A 20,650-nucleotide genomic window follows, 5' to 3' on the forward strand; every position below is an offset into this window, starting at 1 on the left:
GTAATTAACTACTTGTATTAGTTAATTAAAAATAATTAATAATAATTAATTATGAATGTAAATAATATTCGAAATATTATTCGTGAAAAGTACGGGTGTCACAAAGACAAGCCGGGACATGTAAAGTCAAATACGGTAACAAGTAAATGTACAAGAATACATTTATTAAAACACAAGTATTAATAATAAATATAAGTTGGAAAATCCAGGGTCGTTACATAAAAGATCGTTTTAACAGACTTTTTCACCTTACTTCACCTAAATTTACAATGGTAGCAGAAATGGAAATTCGTGATGGGAACTCTTGGTGTTGGAAGTTGGATTGGATCAGATCTCCTGCTGGACGGGCGGCAGGTGATCTTGATTCATTGTGTTGTCTTCTTAATCATTTCGTTGAATTCAGTTATTTGTGACAAATGGCTATGGACTGCAAATAATGATCAGATGTACAAAGTTAACTATATCAGGTGCATTATCGATAATCTTTCCCTGGTAAGCAACTCGCATTCTCAAGAAACAAAGTTTAATCGACTGGTTCATCTGAAAATCAACGTGTTCGCATGGAGAGTGAAAAGGAAAAGATTGTCGGTGTTAGTGGAACTAGATAGAAAGTGTATAGACATCGATTCGGTGCTATGTCCATGCTGCACAAATGATACTGAAACTGTCAATCATTGTTTGGTTTCATGCGAAATAGCCAAGGCAACATGGAACAAGGTGATAAGATGGTGGAACTTAACGTATAACTCCTTTTCGTCAATTGATGATTTGTTAGATCTCTCACTCCCAAGATCCAATACACAATGTAAAAAGATATGGGAAGGTATGTTGGAAGCTTCGACGAGCCCAACACACCCACTATAGAGGATCTAGACTATACTAGACTCACTACACCAACACTTTGACGTTGATTAGCCTTTAATTTTATGAATTCTTAGTGCACAATAGTACTTAGGTGACAGTGTCGACCATATATCATTTAGGCGGTATAACCGACCATGTATCACTTAGGCGGCAGAGACGACCATATAATAAAATAACACAAGTGCACTAAGAACTCAAACACGAACTAAGGCTTAACCGGGAAACTTAACAAAGAACACTTTTATTAATACAAAGAAACAATTACAATATTATGGACTCAACTCACACTCTTACTTCTTCACAACTTCTACTTCTAACTCTTCTTCACTTCTTACTTCTTCGCTACTTCACACTTCACTTACTCACTCCTTACACAAATGAACTACTCATCACCCATATTTATACTACCCCATGGAACATTCTAGAAACTAGATATTTCCATGGATAAATATCTAGATATTTCTATACAAATATCTATATTTTTTTCTAGATTTTTCTTTTATTTTCTAATATCTAGATATTTTCTTATACATATTAATATCTAGATATTTTACTTATATACATCTACAAATTCCATATTATTTTATAATACCAAATTTGCATTGCATTTTAACACTCCCCCTCAATGCAAATTTTCTTCCGTTGATGACTTGCAGATCATTCCAAGTGCTTCTCTGAATTTTTCAAACTTTAGTTTACTTAGGCTCTTGGTGAATATATCTGCAACTTGTTCATCTATCTTTGTTGGCATCATCTTGATTTTCCCTTCAAGGACCTTTTCGCGAACATAATGATAGTGCACTTCTATATGTTTTGTTCTTGCATGAAAGACTGGATTCTCTGCTAGTCGTATAGCTGATAGGTTATCGCAAAGAAGATTTACTTGATAATCTGTTGATTGATGAAGATCTTCCATTAGTTGTTTCAACCATGTAATTTCTTGTGTTGCTGATGATGCCGATCGATATTCTGCTTCAGTGCTTGACAAGGATACTGTTGGTTGTCTCTTGCTGCACCATGATATTACTCATGATCCAAGACTAAACAGGTATCCAGTTGTTGACCGTCGTGTATCATAATCTCTAGCGTAATCGGTGTCACAATATCCAGTCACCTGACATTCTTTTGTTCTCTTATATAAAATGCCAAAGTTAATAGTACCTTTAACATACCTTAAGATGCGTCGTACAACATCAAGGTGAGGCTTCTTCGGATTGCTCATGTATCGACTAACCACTCCAACTGCATAAGATATATCTGGCCGGCTTAGTGTGAGATAAATAAGACTTCCGACCAACTTTCGATACATGGTAACATCTTGAAGACTTTTTCCTTCATCTGCTCGTAGTTTTGTATTCGGATTCATTGGGGTTGAGATAGGTTTGCAATTAAGCATTCCGTACTTTTGTAAAAGATCTCGCGCATATTTTTGTTGTCCCAGAAATAATCCTTCTCTTTTTTTTGCTCTATTTCGAGTCCAAGAAAATGTTTGAGTTCTCCAAGCTCCTTCATATGAAATCTGATAGATAGATTCTCTCTTGTTCTTTGAATCTCCTCATAGTGATCTCCCGTGATGATTAAGTTATCCACATATACTAGCACTATGGTTAGTTTTTCTTGATCTTGTTTCACAAATAAACTAGAATATGAAGGAGCAACTGTGAAACCACTTTGTACCAAGAACTCACCAATTTTCCCGTACCAAGCTCTTGGTGCCTGCTTCAAGCCGTATAGTGCTTTCTTTAATTTGCAGACATGGTCAGGATGGAACTTGTTCTCAAAGCCTCTTGGTTGCTCCATATAAATTTCTTTGTCAATTTCTCCATGTAAGAAAGCATTCTTGACATCCATCTGCCACAGCTTCCAAGATTTGCTAGCGGCTAAAGCTAGTAGAGCTCGAATTGTTGTGATCTTCGCCACTGGACTAAATGTTTCTTCATAATCCAGCCCATATTGTTGAGAAAAACCTCTAGCAACAAGTCGAGCTTTATACCTTTCAATGGAGCCATCTGATCGAGTCTTCACCTTGTAAACCCATTTACAAAATATTGGTTTTACATCTTTTGGCTTTGGAACTAAACTCCATGTCTGGTTTTCTTTTAGTGCATTAATTTCTTCTTCCATCGCTTTCTGCCATTCTCGATTTTGCGCTGCTTCTTCATAAGTAGAAGGCTCAATAGGTATTGATTCATCCACATGAGCAGCATTGGCATACCTTGGATTAGGTTGTCTCGGCCTTGCTGACCTCCATAATTCTTGTGCATGCTCCTCGACTTCCTTTTGGCTTGGACGAACCTCCTCGGATATAGATTTATGTACACCAGTTTTTCATGGACTCTTTTCCTTAGAGTACGACCCTTCTCCTTCTTTTATTGGATCCAATATCTGCTCTTTAGGTTCTTCTTTTTCTTCTGGACCTTCTTCTAATCCATGAGATTCTGGAAGCTCTATCTTTTGAGGTGACCACCATAAAGAAGCTTCATCAAATACCACATTTCTTGAAGTATGGCACTTTCCAGTATTTGGATCACAACATCTCCATCCTTTTCTTGATTTATCATAACCGACAAAAATGCACCGAATTGCCTTCTTATCAAATTTGCTTCGTAAATGATCTGGCACGAAGACGTAGCATACACATCAAAAAACTTTGATATGGTTAACGGTTGGCTTGATCTTCCATAATCTTTCATATGGTGAAATATATCCCAACTTTGTTTGTGGGAGTCTGTTAATCACGTACGACGCCGTCCTCATACATTCAGCCCAAAATCTACCTGGTACATTCTTACCATGAAGCATACTTCGACAAGTTTCTGCAAGGTGGCGATTCTTGCGTTCCGCCACTCCATTCTGCTGTGGAGTATTGAGGCAAGTTAATTGTCTTCTGATCTTGTGCTTCTCAAGATACATATTGAACTCAGTCGATAAATATTCTCTTCCATTATCTGTGCGTAAGCACCGGGTCTTAGTATTGAGCTCACTTTCTACCTTGTTCTTGAACTCTTTAAACTTCAAAAAAGTCTCCGACTTCTCATTCATGAAATAAACCCACACATATCTTGAGAAGTCATCAATGAATGTCACCATATACTTCATGCCGCCAAGTGATGTTTGTTTCACTGGGCCGAAGACATCTGAGTGTATGAGCTCTAGTGGTGTCTTGGACTGATGCGCCGACTCCTTGAATGGCAATTGGTGAGCTTTGCCAAATTGACATCCATCACATATTGTATCTGTTCGGATATCAATTTGAGGAAGCCCATTTACTATGCGTTTCACCATCATGTCCTTTAACTTATTGTATCCCACATGCCCAAGATGTTCATGCCACAGATCAGCCGTCTCATTCTTTCGAGTCTTATCCACATAAGCTGTTTCAGCAGATAATACATAGACCGATTCTATTCTTCTTCCATGCATAACTGGATTGCCAACCACCTTTACTCTCTTGAATACGGACACATCTTCTGGTCCAAAGAGCACATAGTTCTCTTCTGCTGTTAATTGTGGTACTGACAGTAAATTCTTCTTTAGGCCAGGGACAAGATACACCTTCTCGAGTTGGAGCGTTTGAGAGTCGCCTTCATTTGGAATTATTGTCTTTTCAATGTGAGAAATAGACAACCTTGAATTGTTGGCTGTCAACACGACTCTCTTTCCTCTGTAATCCTCCATTTCTTGCAGCTTTGTCCCATCGTTGGTCATATGATTTAAGTACCCAGAATCGATGATCCAATCATCTTTGTAGTTTATTTTTGACTTTAAAATTGTTGTAAGAGCTTGATCATCTATGTCAGCTTCAACAGAGAGTCCAACTTCTGCATCCCATGTTTCCTCATTAATAGTTGCTTCGAATGTGACCTCTTTCTTCTCATCTCTTTTGGTGGACACATTTCCTTCGAAAGTTCGCCTTCTGGGGAATCTACAATCTCGAGCAAAATGACCCTTCTTGCCACAATTGAAGCATTCACCATTCTTTCTCTTATCATTTTCCCCGTATTGTTGGCGATGATCTCTTCTTCCTTGTTGAGCTCCCCCTGAAGCGTTGCCTTTTGTTTTTGGGTGACCCTTCCACCCATATGTCTTACTTTCTTTCATCGCCTCTTGTCTTCGAGATGTTGCTTTCTTCTTATTGGTAAAAAGTGCATCTTCTCCGTCTTTTATGGTTACTTCATTCATCTGCTTGGCTAATGCCTCTTGATTAGCCAATAGATTCTCCAGCTCTATTAATGATGGTTGAGTAGGCCATCCTCTCACAGCGGCTATAAATTCATTATACTCGGATCTTAAGCCATGGATGATAATTCTCTTCATGCTTGCATCACTCACTTTCTCTTCAGGAGCAAGCTGAGATATCTCACGACAAATAGATTTCACCTTGGTGAAATACTGGGAAATAAACAAACTTCCTTGTGAGATACCTGCGAGCTCATTTTCCAAGAGCTGGAGGCGTGCTTCATTCTTCTTTGAAAACAATTTTTCAAAAGTTTTCCAAGCTGCCTTTGGTGTTTTCTCGTCACGGATGTGCTCCAATAGATCCTCCTCGATTGTAGTCTTCAATATAAATAAAGCCTTCCCGGCCTTGATGTTCCATTTTCTCAAGGCTTCAGCATTTTCTTTTGGTGGAGGCGTTGTGTCACTGCCATCAACTATTTCCCATAAATCCTCTCCTTGTAGGTAGGATTCTATACAAGTCCGCCAATAACCATAGTTGTGGTTATTGAGACTCTTGATACCACTGCTCGTACTTGCAAAATCTGCCATTATAACGTCCAACGTCCAATAAGCTTGGTCCCTGACCGATGAACTTTCACAGTTCCTAAATGTGCTCCGACAGAATCTCCCTTAGAGCCTTGGTGAAAACAAGTCGATGTAAACGTCCAACGTTTACCGATGAGTACCTCCACTAGCAATGGTCCCGAACGACCCGCTCTGATACCAATTGTTGGAAGCTTCGACGAGCCCAACACACCCACTATGGAGAATCTAGACTATACTAGACTCACTACACCAACACTTTGACGTTGATTAGCCTTTAATTTTATGAATTCTTAGTGCACAATAGTACTTAGGTGACAGTGTCGACCATATATCATTTAGGCGGTATAACCGACCATGTATCACTTAGGCGGCAGAGCCGACCATATAATAAAATAACACAAGTGCACTAAGAACTCAAACACGAACTAAGGCTTAACCGGGAAACTTAACAAAGAACACTTTTATTAATACAAAGAAACAATTACAATATTATGGACTTAACTCACACTCTTACTTCTTCACAACTTCTACTTCTAACTCTTCTTCACTTCTTACTTCTTCTCTACTTCACACTTCACTTACTCACTCCTTACACAAATGAACTACTCATCACCCATATTTATACTACCCCATGGAACATTCTAGAAACTAGATATTTTCATGGATAAATATCTAGATATTTCTATACAAATATCTATATTTTTCTTTTCTAGATTTTTCTTTTATTTTCTAATATCTAGATATTTTCTTATACATATTAATATCTAGATATTTTACTTATATACATCTACAAATTCCATATTATTTTATAATACCAAATTTGCATTGCATTTTAACAAGGTATATCGTGGATCACCGCCTATTACATATGGAAGAATAAAAACGCGAAAGTATTTGCTAAAAAGGTTATGTGTAGTGATGCGATACTCCAAGAAATTTAGATTCGCGGGTTCGAGTGGATAAAATGTAGGGCCAAAAAATTATTCTTCGAATGGGCTCATTGGATTAACGACCCAATGTCATTATTTAACCCTTACCCTCCGTGATGGGCTCATACTTGTGTAGCTGTACTGCTAATATGTTCTTTATTTAGCTTCCATGTTTTTTCAGTATAGTGTATATTTTGGTGCTGAATCCCATTGTGTTGTAGTGGTTTATTCAACCTTGTGGAATGTATACTTGTACGTATATAAAAATTTTATGCCTTTTCTTAAATTGTTTTTATTGAGGCTTAAAAAGAATGTTATACAGTAATAAACAAATATGGAGTATATGCTAGAGTATAATATTAGATGGGTTAGAGACCCAAAGCCTTTTTGTCCGGCGCATCCACCATTTGCATATTCTTACCTTTTTCTTTAACGGTCCCTTTTTCATCATTATCAAATTGACCCATAATCACTAAACCTCATTTCTTGCCCTAAAACCAAAAAAGAAAAAAAGAAAAAAAAAGAAAAAAAGTCTCATCATCAGACATTCAATGCCTTCATCTTCCCTTCTGACCTCTTCAACTTTTTTCACTCAGCTACTTCACTAAAAAAATGCACATTTCCTGTTATTCTTCAAAACCCAACTCATTTCACCACTCAAAAGGGTTATTTGGCAATAAACAAAAAATAACTAATTTCTTCTACTTTCTTCTAATTTGTTGATTTTATCATCTGGGTTTGCTTTAATCCTCTGTTTTCTGTTGAATTCCTAAACAAAGTTTGAACCTTTTGTGTTAAATCGACCTGCATTTCAAGAATGGGTATAACAAATTCAAAAACAGATCAATGTGAAGCATTGCGTTTATGCAAAGAAAGAAAGAAATTCATCAAAAAGGCAATTGATTCAAGGTATGATTTTGCAGCTGCTCATCTTGCTTATGTTCAATCACTTCGTAATATAGGAATCTCCCTGCTTAAATTTGCAGAAAGTGAAGTAATATTAGATTCATCTTTACCAACTGAAATTAGCAAAACCCCAACACAATCTTTACACCCATCGCCGTCTCCGCCGCACCTAGGTGGTTCCGGTGACGGCGGCGGTGTTAGTCCCAATCAGCCTCCGGTTTCGAATTTAAGTTATATGAGGTCTAGTGGGAGTAATGCAGTTACTGTTAGTCTTAATCCATCTAAGATTGAAATTAGCAATACTAGGGTTTATGTAGATGATGTTGAATCTATGTCCTTTACAATGCCGCCACCGCCTCCACCTCCGCCTGAATCGACATCTTCGTGGGATTATTTTGATCCTACAGGTGAAAACGAGAGTTTTCGATTTGTGGGTCATGATGGGTTTCATGTGAATTTCAGTGATATGAGTGTGCATAAAGAGTTTAGTGTTAAAGATTCTGATCTATATGAAGGATTTGTGACTCCTCCTGAGGATTCGAAAAAGGATCAGAATAAGAATGAGGATGCGAAATTGGTTGGTTCGAAAATGGTTGAATTTGATAATGGAGGTGATTCAGCTGCTGCTGCTGCTGGTGCTTTGATTCCGCGAAATTCGCAAACCGAATCGAATAAGGATAGTTGTTTGACTGAAGGAGAGATGGAGGATCCTTGTGAGTATATTACACATAGGGCTAAAGATTTTGTTTCGAGTATTAAAGAAATCGAGAGTCGGTTTTTTCGAGCATCCGAATGTGGAAAAGAAGTTTCTAGAATGTTGGAGGCAGATAAGATTCGAGTTGGGTATTCTGAGGCTAAAGGTGTGTATGATGCTGTTTGGCTCTCATTTTGAATTTAATTTGGTTTGCTTTGATTTATTTATTTATTTATTTTTTTAATGTTACTTTAGATAAAAACTTGTGATTGATCAATGTAGGTAGCTCGACCGCAACAAATTTGGTGTGCGTGAATTGTTGCAAAGGAAAAAGTGAACTGGTTTCAGATGGTAAGTATTGTAGCTTGTTGTGTCTGTTGTTATGTACAATTATATCCGTATAATCGTCGGAAATGCTTTTTGTTATTGTTCCTGTGGAACCTATTTTATCACGTAATTATAAAACGGGTGTTGATCTGTACACCATTAAGATTATCATACACCACTAACATGTATTATAAATTATAATGTTGTACTGTACAATCCTCTAAAATAGTTTTAGTGGTGTACATAATAATGTTGGTGGTGTACGGATAAATCTGAATGCCCTGATTTATTGTTGCCAATTACCTTGGTTTCCTTTATCAACTTATAGTTTGTGTTTTGTGTTATCATTTAAAGAACATCAGCATGAGCCAAAAGTGATTAAATGGAAGCGATCAACATCATCACGTTCATCGTCTTCACGTAACCCTTTAGCACCATCGAAAGACGATAATGATGATAGTGGAAGTGATTTTATAGAAGAGTTTTGTATGATTGCTGGAAGCCATTCTTCGACTCTAGATAGACTTTATGCATGGGAACGAAAGCTTTATGATGAAGTGAAGGTAGTAACTTAATGTCATTCTTTTATTTTTACATATATTTTGTTTTAGAGATGCATTTGACATTTGAGATCTGCAAAATTAGTTATGAACTTTGTAGGTGAGCAGATGCTCTCAATTCTTAAGCTGAAATTCACAATAAGACTTGTATTATTTATCTTGTGTTTAAAACTAGTTCACACATGTTTGAAAGAATTAAAGTTATATTGTTATAATAATAATATACATGTTTGTATCATTGATGATTTGGTAGGTTATTTGCATTTAAATACATTTAGTATGGTTTTCATAGTGTCTGACCCATTCAACACTTCACCCAATTTGACCCATTTCTTTATTAGTGAAGTACTTGCCTCTAGAAACACCTTATACAACAATAAATATTTTTTATGTGGCTAGTGCAAGGTTGTAAAAGTAGTGAGTTGGAGATGAGTCGGTCGGGACCTTGGAGGGACGAGTAGGGAGTTGACCAACGTTGACTTTAGTCATATTGGTAACAAATAAATTTTATAAATATATCAACATAAATGTATCAACCATAAATATTTCAAACATAGATTTATGGTACAAAAAATAAATTTAAAAAATATAAATTTTTTTACCTAACTTTGACCGATTCAGACCCGACTTTTTCCGACTCAGACCCGACTTTAATCGACTTTTTAGCATTGTTAAGCTCCTCGTTGTACGACTGCACATTTACTCTAGAATGAAGAAATTTGATACCATTTTTTATTTTACTTTTATTTTTGGATTGTGCAGGCAAGTGAATCCATCAGAAAAGTGTATGACAGAAAGTGTGACAAGCTTAGACACCAATTTGCAAAGGATCTCAAAACTCATGTCATTGATAAAACTCGAGCTGTCGTTAAAGATCTTCATTCAAGAATCATTGTTGCTCTTCATACTGTTGATTCCATATCAAAAAGGATCGAAAAAATGAGGGACGAAGAGTTGCAACCGCAACTCCTAGAACTCATTCAGGGGTAAAAATCATTTTCCTTTACTACACTAACAATTTATCTTATATATAACAAATTATTAGTTAAAATTATAGTTATAATTATTTGAATTTTTCTTGTTCAAACTTTCGATGCAGATTGAACAGGATGTGGAAGGCGATGCTCGAGTGCCATCACGCACAGTATATAACCATGTCATTAGCTTACCATTTAAAGAAACAAAAATCCAAAACTCATCAAGACGAAACAAAGAAGCAGATTATCGATGAACTTCAAAACGAGATCGAATGTTTCGGTTTAAGCTTTGCAAACATGGTCAACAGTCAAACATCATACGTAGGATCTATCAACAGTTGGCTCCAGATCTGCATCATTCAACCAAAAGAACGAAGAAGACGACCTACTTCTCCTAAAAGATCCGTGGGACCACCTATATTCGTTATATGTCGTGATTGGTCAGAAGGGATCCAAAGATTGCCAGCTCAACAACTGAGTGACGCCATTAAAGCGTTTTTATCTCATCTTCATCAGCATTCAGTCAACGAGTTTAACCAAAACCAGACACCTTTGAATGAAGAGGATAATAAAGGTGAAGAAGACAAAAAGAATGATGATGATGATGATGATGTTAGACCGATGAATCTGCAGGCTGTGCAGTCGAGTTTGACTGCAGTTCTTGATGGGTTGACCAAGTTTTCTGAGGCTTCTTTGAAGATGTTTGAAGACATCAAGCAAAACGGTGAAGCTGCTCGATATAAGTATTCGAATTACAGGCCATCAAGAGCTTATAGTATATGAGATTTTACTGATTTAAACCCTCAAGTATTTGTGAAAATTAGCTAGTATTCGGTGTGTTTTGTGAAGCAATAGTGATCTTGTGTTTGGTGTTTTGAACAAATATTATCACATTTCATATTGCAAGTTAGAATTGTAAGCCAGGTTTTAGTATTGATACCAATAACTTCTTTTTTTAATTATAAGTAATTTAGAAGTTAGTAAGGTAGTAATGTTACTTTTGATCATGATTATAAGATTATAAGATTGTTAAATCATCTCAAGATAACTCCTTGAGATAAGTTACAATAACTTAGTAATTGAGGTAACTGAAATGCTCAAATACGGTCTTAGGGTAAAACGTTAGACTGCGTATGTATGAGTAAATGTAATCGCCCTTTTCAGGTAGCATATCCGTGTTTTAAATCATCTCAAAATAACAGTTGACACCCTGATATCGATACAAGAATCAAAGTGTCGTTTGCATAGCGGTATCGATTGAACACCTCCAACTAAGAAGTTGTGGGTTCAAGTCCAAGAGTGAACATGTTTGTATATGTTTGTGTAAAAGGAGTGAACATGTTTGTATATGTTTGTGTAAAATTTTTATTGAGTGTGTGAGTTTGCCTTTGAAAAAAAAGATTAGAGGGGATTGTACGGGGTCATGGGCTTGGATTAGACTACCACGTGGTCAAATTACAAAAGAACCGGAAGACTTGAGCAGTTTGGTTGCATTTGTTCGAATTAACACTAGCTCGTCGGATAAATGGAGATGGGGCCTTGAAAAAGATTTTATTTTTCAACTAGACAACACGCAAGCATTATCGATGGTAAAGGACTCGTGGTCAGCAACCCAACTTTTGAAACCTTTCGGAACGCTTCAATCTCACAAAAGGTTGAAATTTTCGTGTGGCAGCAACATTCGTAGGTATATTATTTGTAATGAAGTGATGGATATATGGAAATTATTTTTGAAGTGTATTTGACGTATCACTATTCTCATCCTTCTCAAAATTCGGGAAGAGCATATGAGGCTTCAAAATAAGTGTGTTGCTATCTCAATTAGAAGTTGAGGAGCAACAATAGAAACAAGAATTGGAATCCATCGAACATCCTTAACGAGGTTCAAACAATGAGTTATGTTAAGAGGATCTCGTTGGAATGATATCAATGGATAATCTGTTGGCAATTTTAGTGTTATCACAATCATTTTGGTTTATCAGGATTACTCGAAAGCAAATGGTTATTGAAGTATATTCAATGGAGAGTTTGGAGAGTGTGGAGTTTACGCCGTTTGGGATATTTGATAATGTTATGAAAATCGCGGTTTTAACCTGGTTAAATTACAGTCAATTTCTAAAAAGGTGTGAATGAAAAATTGCACCTTTCCGTTGAAAGGTTGCATCTTTTCAACAAAAGGCTGTGTCATTTTATTGCACATTTTCACTTCTTTTATATATGAGAATTGGAATTTGCTTTCATAAGAACATAAAAATAAATATTCTCTCATACACTTTGGATTTGTATATTCTTGCATGGACGTAAATTTCGTTCTTGTCTTATCTCAATTAGAATTTCGTGATACTCGAGGCTTGTAGGGTCAAAAAACTTAATTCTGAAAGTAATTACACGATATAAATCCGTGATTATCAAACCAGATTCAATTTTCTAACATGATTAACCCATGATATTACATTTTGCATTTAAGTAAATAATTGAATTTACTTGTTGTTTTAGTGTTTTAATCGTTGTACTCATGCAGTTTGATGTTTTTATTCTTACTACTTATATATAGTCGTATATGTAAGAAAACGAATATGAAAACAGATAATTTGGAATGGTTCCTGAAGCGTGAAACACTTTCCCCATTAAGTATTTTGCCCCTCACAAGCCTCGGGTTTACACGGATCCTAATTGGGATAAGACTAGAACGATTTTGTTTCCAGGCAAAAAGAAATCCAAAATCACGTATTGAGAAAATCTGTGTGTTTTCCGTATGTTTGAATGAATGCAAAATTGATCATGCATATATTTTCCATAGGATCAATATACAAGCTCAGTACGTATAAGGGGGGGTTTAAGGATCTTAGAACTTAGCTCTCCGGTCCGGCTACCGTGAATAACCCTGGTCGACATGATGATGTCGGCGGGGTGGCTAAGTGATTAAGTCCACCTTCGATAACGCTCGTTGATCAGAAGGCCCCAGATAAGGTTGTAGGTGCCAGTTTACGAAGAACTAACCTGTAAACCTTAGAAGTCGAGAGTCGATGATTGTTATTACGTGTTATAGGTTGTGATGATGTATTTTGTGAAGACGACTAGGGTATATATAGGAAAACCCTAATTCTAGAATCGTCCAAGATAATGATGATCTTTTCCATAACAAACTCCCCGAATCTCGGATATAATTATGGAAAAGATATTCATACTTGATGGCCAAGTAACCGCCATGCCGAGAACAAAGGTATTCGATACGCCACCGCATGCTGCATACCGCATACCGCATATAAAGTATACGCATACGCACACTAGCGATTGTCCGCACACGTATAGCATGCGCATGTGGGTCGCGGTATCATTATGTCCCCCCAGTTTGATGTTATATGACGCAAGACATATGATATCAAACTATTAAGCAAAAAAGAAAAACAAGAAAACGGCCAGCATTAAATTTCCCGCACGCGGCTCGAGGTCATTAAATGCCTGACAGTGTCTCAGAATCCTGTTCGGCTGACAAGACATAAAGCAACAGTTACACAGCGCGCGTGAGCCACTCGCCTCTGGTTGGGAACGGCACCCAATGATGATTCATGGGTGAACCGTTAGATTGAAACACGTGTACGCCCCTGATGAATTTGCCACCCCACGTTTGCCTATAAATACACGCAAAAAACCCTCATGTCTACCTTTTCTGCGAAATCGTCTCCAACACGCTGCTCAAATCAATTCCGATCAGACGTCATATATTTTCGGCCGTTCATAAGAGGTCAGTAATTCTCCGATCATCCTTATTTAATGACGAAAGCGAATGAAACCTTTGTAGATTGTAACGACCCGGAATTTTCCAACGTTTATTTATTAATATTTATTATTAATACTTGCGCTTTAGTAAATGTATTTATATGCATTTACTCGTTACCGTATTTGAATTTCCATGCCCCGACTTGTTTTTGTGACACGCGTACTTTTCACAAATAATATTTTTGAATATTATTTACATTCATGATTATTTATTATTAATCATTTTTAATTAACTAAGGTTAGTAGTTAATTACTTGGGCTTTATTTATTTAAATTGCATACCTACTTGTACTTGGGCTTGGACTTTTATTTCATGAACTAGTAAGCCCACCCTACACTCTTATTGGACTTGTAAGCCCATGTATTTTGCTAGTATTTCATTAATGTTAAACAAGATTTATTAAGTTAATTTGGAGACAAAGTTGTCTCAAGCATGCATGCATCCTTTTCTATACATTTAACTTTATTACCCTTCCAAGCATACACCATAATCCCATACACAAAAATTGAGTTTTGACCTTCCTTCTTGAGCCTCCAAACCGTCGGCTTCTTGTGCAAGGGAGCGAGAGTTCATTTTTTTTTACTTTGTTACTTATGCACTAGTTTCCATTTCATTTTCTCACACACTTACTTGCACTTACTTTTCTCTCATTTCTCTCTCAAAACTTAGTAAGTAACAACACATTTTCTTCCTCTTTTCTTGTTCTAAAAACCGTAACATATAGCCATCATCATCATGATTTCTTGTTTAATTACTTGATTGTTTGGTGGTTGTTATTCAAGATCAAACTTCCTAGTTTGAATCTTCATGGATCTTGGTTACTTCCATCTCTTGTTTGATGAAGAACCAAGAACAAGAACCTAAAACTTGTTAGTTTGTGGTTCTACACTTAAGTGTTTTCAAGATCTAGAGTTCATAAACTTGATGATCTTCTTTATGTTCATGTTTTGTAGACTTGAATTCTTAAGATCTAAACTTTGGTTTGAATCTTCTCAAGTATGAAGCAATATGAACATAATACTTGTAACATTAATTTATTTCTTCATTTCATGTACTTTAAAGTTGTGATTGTTGTAAGCATGGTCAAGTATTACTAGTTAATCTTGATCTCATATTTCTTGAAACCAAAGTTAACTTTGTAAGTTCAAGAACATGGAAGTATAACTTTCTAGTTATAACTTCATATACTTTTGATAGATCTAAGTTTATATAACTTATGGTCTTCTAATTTTGTTGTAAACAAGAGCTTACAAGCTTACATACATTTTTCAAGTTGAAAATCTAAGTTTCATAACTTATGGTTTCATTAAAGTGTAGATCCAAGTTTTGTAACTTAGGATCTAACTTAAGAACACTAGATCTAGACTTTCTAGTCTAGGATCTTTAAGATCTAACTAAGATCTAAGTTCTACAACTTAAGATCTTGATTATTTAGTTTACTTTCAAGTTTGTAGCTTTGTATTACTAGTAGAACTCATGCATGTGTCGGATCTAAGATCTTGATGTAACTTTGGTTCATCAAACTACATACAACTCTTAAGTGAGTTGTGCTACATATCTTAGACACACACTAGTGTTATGATGGTCAAAACTTGGTAAAGATGATACAAACCCATCAACGAGTTGTACACTTGAAGCTACAAGCATCAAGGATGAGAACCGTGATGAGCATCAAGCACCAAGAACCCACCAGAACACCTTTAGCTACTGTTTCTGTAACTGATCAGACCACCTAGGCTATTGTAAATTTGATTTTAAGTTTGATCAGTTCATGTAGATGATTTTTCGTTTAAGACTAGTCTTAATCCGAGTTACGGTTTAGGATCTATGGCCCTCCGAATGTCACTATGTCCTATTAACGTTGTGCTGAAATTTCTGACCTACTCGCACTTAAACCGTCACCACGGTCAAAAAAAGACGAGTTTGGTTCTGTAAATTGGTCAGTACCTAGGGGACTCATATACGGAGCCATGACCACTGGTCTCACCTCATTTCAGTTTGTATAGAGGTCGTGGAGACTGAACGAAGTCAGCCTTTGTTTCAAACCCTAGTCCTTACTTGAAATTTACTTTACACTTTTGTTAAATGATGAATGATGATGATACTTAAGACCTAATTTACATACATTTAAACCTTTGGGAACGATTTACTGACTTAGTACTTTTGACTTAGGTTGAGGACTTTTCGGACCTACATACTTGCTTACTTTCCCGAACCAACTTTACTACTACTTTACACTGTGAGTTATAGCATCCCTTTTTTACTTTAACTATTTTGGGAACTGAGAATACATGCGCATTTTACGTTTTACATACTAGGCACGAGTACTTAAACTTTATATATGTGTGGGTTATACAACGGCATAAACTTTCCCCTTAGCTCGGTAACGTTTAGTCATTGGTCTTTGAACCGGTGAACGCGAATCTTAGATATGGATCCATAGGGTTTAACATCCCCACTCGGGCTAGTAGCGCTAGCATTTAACGGGTGTTTAATACTTCGTCAACATACGCACTCGCCAAGTGTACTTTTAGGGGGTGATAAACGTTAAGTTAGTTACCAAGTGCCCACGGTTATACATATACTTTTCATACTGTTTTGAAACGCTGTTAAAGCACTGAAATCTCGTGGCCTACCTTACATTACTGTTATACTTAAACTATAGCTCACCAACCTTTGTGTTGACGTTTTAAGCATGTTTTTCTCAGGTGCTTAAGGTTTGCGTGCTTCCGCTGTTGTACTAGTCATGCCTTGTAGACTCCGCTGCGCTTTTATAGAGATGTCACCGCATGAAACATTTTATCTTGCATACAAACTTTATTACTTTTGAACAATGATTTGTAACGACCTAAGGGTCACGTACTATTATCTTTGCTTCTATTCATAGAAGCATACTTTTGGTTGTAAAACATTTGACGTTGGTTATGACGTCACCGTTATTCATGAATGCAAACTTATTTTGAAACTGCATATAGTATTTGACCTTGTAATGATCCTGTTGTTGATGATTCGTACACGATGGTTTTGTACAGGGCATCACATTTGGTATCAGAGGATTGGTTGTAGGGAATTAGGTTGCATTAGTGAGTCTGGACCGACCCGAGTAGGATTCACTAATAGGACTAATCTACAACTTGCTAGTTTACCTGTTTCTTCGAAACTTGCTGCATGTTGCTGCTTACTTTTACCGATATATGCCATATACCGTTACTTGCTTTCACTTCTGCATGCTATTACCTGCTTTCGATTGCATGATACTTGTCGTTATTGCCATGCTACTTACTGCTATACATGATCTAGACTGTCTTAGTTACTTTGCCTAATACATGCTTGCTTTATGACTTATTGACATGGAAAAAGTTATTTTTCCTTGTTCAGATGTCGGATATTCCACCTGTTATCATTTTGGAGAGCAGTTCAGACTCGTCCGCCACATCGCCTGCCGTCGTGGCCGATCCTCAGATCTCGTCGTCGACACCCTCCAGTGACTCCGGCGCTTCATCCTCCGGAGCTAGTAGCCATGCACCCAGCCCAGTGATTACCTCAGACGGAGCCGAGGACCTACAGGAGATTTCAGCTCCACTTGTCCCAGGACCCTCGGAGCCACAGCACCATTCCGGTGGTGCTGTGATTTCCGCGGAACTTGGGGAAGGTTCGGTTCGTAATGAGCATAACCATTGGTGCCGACGCCTTCCTGATGGACGTCTCATGCTGATCGGGCCTGGCAGATACCGACAGATGATGGCCGCCCGAGGAGAGCCACTCGTGCAGCCACCCCCAGCCGATCTAGACGACCCATAATCCGCCGATTCTTCATCCGACGACTCATCCTCTGACGACTCTAGTGACGAGGATTCAGATGATGACCCTGATGATGCACCTGTACAGCCACCCTCCACCCCGCCGAAGAAGCGGTACCATTTCGATGGTACCGTCATTCCAGGGATTAATGGAGGTCGACCATTCATTGACGCTCATGTTCGGCGTCGTAGGGTTACCGCCCGAAAGCGGCTTGTGCCGTACCCTGCTGATCCTTTTGTGCGTAAGCCTTACCGCTTTGCAGCCTCTACTTCTGGAGCCGGACCGTTTGCACCACCGGCACCACCTGCACCACCAGCACCGCCTGCCCCACCATCTCCCTCTGTCGAGGAACTGACGAGGGAGGTGGAGATCCTCCGTGCTCGGGTAGCTGAGCTCGAGGACCAGATGTCCCATGTAATGGACATCCTACACCCACCATCACCATAGGGATTTTGTAGTGGATTTCATTATGTAATCTCATTTGTAGTTTTATGTTTCACTTATGTATTGTACGAACCAATGCTGATGTATGCAACTTATTATTAATGAATGGAATTTTGTGTTGTTTAATTCTTGCACAGTGTTCTATTTACGTTACTGTATGATGATTCTGTGGTATCTGAATCTATTTGCATTACTTAATAAACATGTGATGTGTTGATTCCATGTTGGTTACCATATACTGTATTATTACTATTTGAATACTAGATTTTAACTTGAGTCAAAACTTTTGTTTAGAACATCAATGGCCAACGGACGATCAACAACCACAGCAGCCCAAATCGAGGAAATGATCGCTGAACGTGTGGCCGCAGCTTTAGCAGAAAGGAACCCCCAAGCTCCACCGCCACCGGTTATCCAGCCCATTCGTAACGGATGCACATACAAAGAGTTTCAAAGCTGCAAGCCCCACAACTTTAGTGGAACTGAGGGGCCGGTTGGTCTCACTAGGTGGTTTGAGAAATTGGAATCTATGTTTCGAGTTAGTAACTGCTCAGAGACGGATAAAACCAAGTATGCTTCATGTACGCTGTCTGACGGTGCCCTAACTTGGTGGAACACATTGGCACAAGCAAAGGGTATTGATGAGGCGTATGCTACGCCGTGGGAAGAATTCAAAGGGGCCTTGATCGAGGAATATTGCCCTAGGACAGAGATCCAGAATATGGAGATTGAGTTTATGCAGTTGAAGGATGTGGGAAACGATCTCGATGGTTACAACCGTAGATATCTGGAATTAGCCCTGATGTGTCCTACCATGGTTACCCCGGAGTTTAAGCGCATGGAAAGGTACTTGTGGGGACTTCCTAAGTCCATTAAGGGAAATGTCACCTCATCTAAGCCACCCAATGTCCCGGAAGCAATGCGCATGGCGCATACCTTAATGAACCAAATCATCATCGATGAACCGGAAAGGGCAAAACCCGAAGCGGGTAGTAGTGATAAGCGTAAGTGGGATAACAACAAGGGGAGAGCCTATGTTCAAATCCCCGCTAAGAGGAACAACAACGGTGGGAATCCCAACCCAAACACAAGCTTAAACCCCAACTACAAGGGTACTCTACCACAATGCAAGAGGTGCTACAAGCACCATACAGGGTACTGTAATGTGGTTTGTGAAAAGTGCAAAAGGACCGGGCATATTGGCAAGGATTGCAAGATCACCACCATGACTGGGAAGCCGAACCCTACTGGACTTAGAAAGTGTTATGAATGCGGATAAACGGGCCACTTCAGAAATGAGTATCCCAACAAGCGAAAGGACGGCGGACCACCGCGTGGCAGAGCTTTCAATGTAAACGCAAGGGACGCCCGTGAGAACCCCGACTTGGTCACAGGTATATTCACTATCAACAATCTATTAGCTTCTGTTCTGTTTGATACTGGTTCCGATAGAAGTTATGTATGTAGACACTTTTGCGATAAGATAAATTGGTCGTTAGTTCCTTTAAAGGAGAGTATGCTTGTAGAGGTAGCCAATGGAAAACTTGAGAAAGTTGACCAAATTAGCCGATGAGCTATTATCAACATAGCTGGTGTGGATTTCGAGATTGACTTGATACCCATTAAGTTGGGAAGCTTTGATGTTATTGTCGGTATGGACTGGTTGACCAAGATAAGGGCCGACATTATCTGTGGAGATAAAGCTCTTCGTATACCACACGGAGATGGTGAGCCACTGGTTATTTACGGAAAAAGATGTACCTTGAAACTTAACCTCATTAGTTGCGTGAAAGTGTAAAAGATCATGAAGAAAGGACGTCTTGCTGTTTTGGCACATGTGAAAACATCATAAACCGAGGTAAAGAATGTGAACGATGTATGAATTGTGAACGAGTTTTCCGATGTCTTTCCTGAAGAATTGCCTGGATTACCTCCAATGAGAGCAGTAGAGTTTCATATCGATTTAGTGCCAGGAGCTGCACCTGTAGCTCGCGCACCTTATCAACTCGTACCTTTCGAGATGCAAGAGTTGCAGAGCCAATTATAAGAACTGCTAGACTGTGGATTTATCCAACTGAGTTCTTCGCCTTGGGGCGCGCCTGTTTTGTTTGTAAAGAAGAAGGACGGATCATTCCGCATGTGTATCAACTACCGTGAACTCAACAAATTGACGATCAAGAATCGGTATCCTCTTCCCCGAATTGACGATCTTTTCGATCAGCTGAAAGGATCAAGTGTTTACTCTAAGATCGATTTGTGATCCGGTTATCACCAGTTGAGGGTGAAGGAAAGCGACGTGATGAAGACTGCATTCAGAACTCGTTATGGTCATTATGAGTTTCTCGTGATGCCATTCGGTTTACCCAACGCTCTTGCCGTGTTTATGGATCTCATGAATCGTGTCTGCAAGCCATACCTGGATAAGTTCGTTATCGTCTTCATAGATGATATCCTCATCTACTCCAAAAGCGAAGAAGAACATGAGCAACATCTTCGACTAGTGCTTGAACTCTTAAGACAAGAGCAACTCTATGCCAAATTCTCCAAGTGTGAATTTTGGTTGAAGGAAGTCCAATTTCTGGGTCATGTTGTGAGCAACCAGG

At 38.3% G+C, this 20,650-nt stretch overlaps 2 protein-coding genes across 2 annotated transcripts; both read left to right on the top strand.

Moving 5' to 3' along the window:
- Window positions 1-269: 269 nt before the first annotated feature.
- LOC139859669 (uncharacterized) lies at window positions 270-6,569 on the top strand. Its single transcript, XM_071848450.1, has 3 exons — window positions 270-354; window positions 404-823; window positions 6,469-6,569. Exons 1-3 carry the CDS (start codon window positions 270-272, stop codon window positions 6,567-6,569), a joined length of 606 nt encoding a protein of 201 aa, XP_071704551.1.
- Window positions 6,570-7,374: 805 nt separating this feature from the next.
- Window positions 7,375-10,899, top strand: LOC139858795 (uncharacterized). The gene is made up of 5 exons (XM_071847635.1): window positions 7,375-8,323; window positions 8,440-8,508; window positions 8,839-9,047; window positions 9,807-10,030; window positions 10,144-10,899. The coding sequence occupies exons 1-5, from the start codon at window positions 7,375-7,377 to the stop codon at window positions 10,802-10,804; spliced, it is 2,112 nt and encodes a 703-aa protein (XP_071703736.1). The 3' UTR covers window positions 10,805-10,899.
- Window positions 10,900-20,650: the final 9,751 nt, after the last annotated feature.

This window comes from Rutidosis leptorrhynchoides, chromosome 7, assembly GCF_046630445.1.
Source record: "Rutidosis leptorrhynchoides isolate AG116_Rl617_1_P2 chromosome 7, CSIRO_AGI_Rlap_v1, whole genome shotgun sequence".
Taxonomy (NCBI): Eukaryota; Viridiplantae; Streptophyta; class Magnoliopsida; order Asterales; family Asteraceae; genus Rutidosis; species Rutidosis leptorrhynchoides.

What these genes read in the sequence shown, in the direction of transcription:
- LOC139858795 (XM_071847635.1), top strand. Translation starts at nt 7,375, where the DNA reads ATGGGTATAACAAATTCAAAAACAGATCAATGTGAAGCATTGCGTTTA. An exon ending in TGGGTATTCTGAGGCTAAAG is followed by an intron (nt 8,324 to 8,439) that starts GTGTGTATGATG and finishes TGATCAATGTAG; the next exon opens with GTAGCTCGACCGCAACAAAT. An exon ending in CTCCTAGAACTCATTCAGGG is followed by an intron (nt 10,031 to 10,143) that starts GTAAAAATCATT and finishes CTTTCGATGCAG; the next exon opens with ATTGAACAGGATGTGGAAGG.
- LOC139859669 (XM_071848450.1), top strand. Translation starts at nt 270, where the DNA reads ATGGTAGCAGAAATGGAAATTCGTGATGGGAACTCTTGGTGTTGGAAG. An exon ending in TCCTGCTGGACGGGCGGCAG is followed by an intron (nt 355 to 403) that starts GTGATCTTGATT and finishes CGTTGAATTCAG; the next exon opens with TTATTTGTGACAAATGGCTA. An exon ending in ATGTAAAAAGATATGGGAAG is followed by an intron (nt 824 to 6,468) that starts GTATGTTGGAAG and finishes CATTTTAACAAG; the next exon opens with GTATATCGTGGATCACCGCC.